The 2,912-nt window shown below is 36.4% G+C and overlaps 2 protein-coding genes across 2 annotated transcripts; one reads left to right on the top strand and one right to left on the bottom strand.

Moving 5' to 3' along the window:
- Positions 1-6: 6 nt before the first annotated feature.
- On the top strand, positions 7-1,457 carry LOC117613668. Its single transcript, XM_034342254.1, has 5 exons — positions 7-104; positions 199-286; positions 393-479; positions 577-807; positions 1,278-1,457. The coding sequence occupies exons 3-5, from the start codon at positions 438-440 to the stop codon at positions 1,314-1,316; spliced, it is 312 nt and encodes a 103-aa protein (XP_034198145.1). The 5' UTR covers positions 7-104; positions 199-286; positions 393-437; the 3' UTR covers positions 1,317-1,457.
- A 677-nt stretch (positions 1,458-2,134) lies between these two features.
- Positions 2,135-2,824, bottom strand: LOC117613667. The gene has a single exon (XM_034342253.1). The coding sequence runs from the start codon at positions 2,822-2,824 to the stop codon at positions 2,135-2,137; it is 690 nt and encodes a 229-aa protein (XP_034198144.1).
- Positions 2,825-2,912: the final 88 nt, after the last annotated feature.

Genomic DNA, 2,912 nt, shown 5'->3' with positions numbered 1-2,912 from the left:
CCAACAAAGAAAAAACTTGGATGGGGTCAGAGGAAGGTGTGGCAGAAAATTCCAAAGGCGGATAGGGAAAGAATTGAAAAACACTACTTAAGTACTCAACCTCGGTAATATCTCTATTCCAAAATAACAATTCTTTCATCTTTTAATTACAATTAAACTAAAACTAATCTTGTGAATTTCATGTATTCAAATCCGCAGTGATATCTTTTGGGCAGGACTCAATAGTGAGAAAGTGACAAACCATGATCTCAAAGATATTGTATGGGACCTGGAACTGTCACAAAACGTAAGTATTTACCAATTCTATAACACACACTGCACTGTATTTTTTTATTTGTGCTACCTATATTACCCATTTATAATTCCATTTTTCTCCAATCAATGTGAAACAGGTTATTGAGGCCTATATCCAAATAGAGGAGGATAAAATAGAGCCCATGCAGACAGAGAGTCCACAATACATGTCCACATGGACTTGGGTAAGTATTATTTTGAAAATTCAAAATTGTTTAAACAGACAATGCACTGCAGTTTTCGAAAAATATATACTAACAAATTGCCATTCTATGATATCAGGCTTACATGCAAAGCTTCCAAGAGCCATTTTGGCACAGGGCCCTGTATGAACACTTACTTGAAAAACTCGGGAAATGCAGTGTTCTTTTCTTCCCGATTATTTCAAAAGAAGAGTTCCACTTCACACTTCTCACATTTCACAAAAATGAACGAAAGTGGAGACACTACAATCCACTTAGATCGTTGGGACATAGAAAAGAAGAAAGGTGCATTGACATGGCTCGAAACTTTGTAAGTGGAATGAAACTGTCTTAATTTCTCAGCACAAACACAAACAGAAACTGCATTGCAGTTTTGTATTATACATATTGCCTAATTTCAGACCAAAACTATAATATGCAATGCACTGATTACCATTTCTATTTCTCTTTTTTTCTTCTTCTTTAAACAGGTTAATATTGTTGAAGGGTGGCTAGAATATATAAGACCTCAAGCACGAGTGTTCATAGAAACTAAAAAAAAAACCAACAATTGTGAAGCAAAAGGAAGGGCCCCCGACACTTGTACAAAAAGATTTGACTCCAACTGAAGAACTCACTCTCAATTGGATTATGCAAAATCCATTGCATTTTCCATTTGAGGATGACATGGAATGTGCTCAACAAACTGTATCTTCGTAAGAATTGTGTCTACTCAACTATTCATTACAGTTTGAAATCATTCAAAAGCAAAAAAAAACTAATCTCGTATTTCATTTGCAGATTGGATTGCGGCATGTTCGTCATGTTCTATATGGATAAAATAGCCCAAGGACAGCCCATTCCAAAAAGCGTGGACAAGAAATTCATGAATGAATATCGAGCACAATATGTCACAAAACTCCTACACCACAAAAACTGTGTAATTAATCGTCTCTAGTGATTTGCCTTTCGTTAACTCAAGACAATATGTACCTTAATTCTTGTGGATGTTTGTAAATATTTCTAGTTATGGTATATGAGAACATATTTCCTATACATATAAACTGTAATATAATCTTGGAACAGGATGCAACAAAACGAAAAGGAAACAAACAAACTGCACTGAATTTTCTGGTCAAAAATACTGCAACAAATTAAAACAGCAGTGCAGTTCATATAAATAAATAAAAATAAAAAATCAGCTCAAAAAATGTGAAAAGAACCCAAAAGCCAAAGCCATAATCAAAGTACTAAAACTTTGTTCAAAACACATTTAAGTAGGTCAGCATTGAAATGTAGTTTCTGCTCATAATCTGCAACAAAATCTGAAATAAACAGAAACTGCAGCAATGCAGTTTCTGCAACAAAATCTGCTCAAAATCTGAAAACAAGCATTGAATGGCAGTCGAAAACGAATATCCACTCATTAAACAATTGTATAATTTTCATTAACTTCAAAAAAAAAAAATCACAATATCCAATTAGAAGCTGTGTAGCCAATTACAAGCAACTAAAACTGCAATACAGTTTTTGCAAAAAGTGCAACGCAGAACCTGACTATACATTCGCTAAACCATATCTAAAATAAAAAATTGTCAAATGAGAAGGAGTGTTCATATAATAGCCTTGCAAGTCTTCCTATTGTGCCCAACAACACTTCACCGACTGCATTTCAATGGCCTTTTAAATTCACCAAAAACTTTGATCCTCTTTGTTGGTGGTCTTCCGGCTGGCCTCTTTGTAATTGGCGGAAGCACAACTCCAACTGCAGAACCATTGCTGCCCAATCCTTTCCCAATATCTGGAATAGGAAAAATAGGACTCTCATAGGCTTTTTGAAAGAAGTCGGTTTTGTAGTAACACTCCACGTAATCATAAACTGAATCTCTCTTTGCTAGGATTGCAGCCCCCGCATGTGTGCAAGGAAAACCGTCAATTTGCCAAAGACGGCAAGAACAAGTCCTTTGCTCGAGATCAACCATCACAGAATAATCAGCAAATACTTCAAAAACAGTGCAATTAGAACGACGAACTGCCCAAGTCCTACCGGCCTCTGCATTTTCACAGAGTCTAGTTTCCATCTCCGGACACAAAACTGTTGTCCACTTCTCCGCTTCAAATCGTCGTTGAGAATTCAATACCATCAATTTCTGTCGAATCCCTTCTATCAAAGGTAGCACCGGCAAATCTCGAAACACACCAACCCAATTATTAAAGGACTCCGCTAAACTGTTTGCCATCTCCCCATAACGCATTCCTTTGAAAAATGCGTTGGCATAGTGATCTCTAGACAAATCAGATATAAATGCCTTCACTTTCAAACTCCCAACAATCACCAACTCCTCCATTGCTACCTTAAACTCTTCCTCCGTAACAGCATATGCGCATCTACTAAATAAATTGATAACACGGTCTTGGAGCAGTTTCTCATAACCT

Source organism: Prunus dulcis, unplaced genomic scaffold (assembly GCF_902201215.1).
Source record: "Prunus dulcis unplaced genomic scaffold, ALMONDv2, whole genome shotgun sequence".
Lineage (NCBI taxonomy): Eukaryota > Viridiplantae > Streptophyta > Magnoliopsida > Rosales > Rosaceae > Prunus > Prunus dulcis.
This window is presented reverse-complemented; position numbering and strand designations above follow the sequence as displayed.

Excerpts from the sequence above, each read along its gene's own strand:
- LOC117613668 (XM_034342254.1), top strand. The coding sequence starts at position 438 with ATGCAGACAGAGAGTCCACAATACATGTCCACATGGACTTGG. Across the intron at positions 480-576 it reads ACATGTCCACATGGACTTGG|GCTTACATGCAAAGCTTCCA; the intron begins GTAAGTATTATT and ends CTATGATATCAG. Across the intron at positions 808-1,277 it reads TTGACATGGCTCGAAACTTT|ATTGGATTGCGGCATGTTCG; the intron begins GTAAGTGGAATG and ends TTTCATTTGCAG.
- LOC117613667 (XM_034342253.1), bottom strand. The coding sequence starts at position 2,824 with ATGGAGGAGTTGGTGATTGTTGGGAGTTTGAAAGTGAAGGCATTTATA.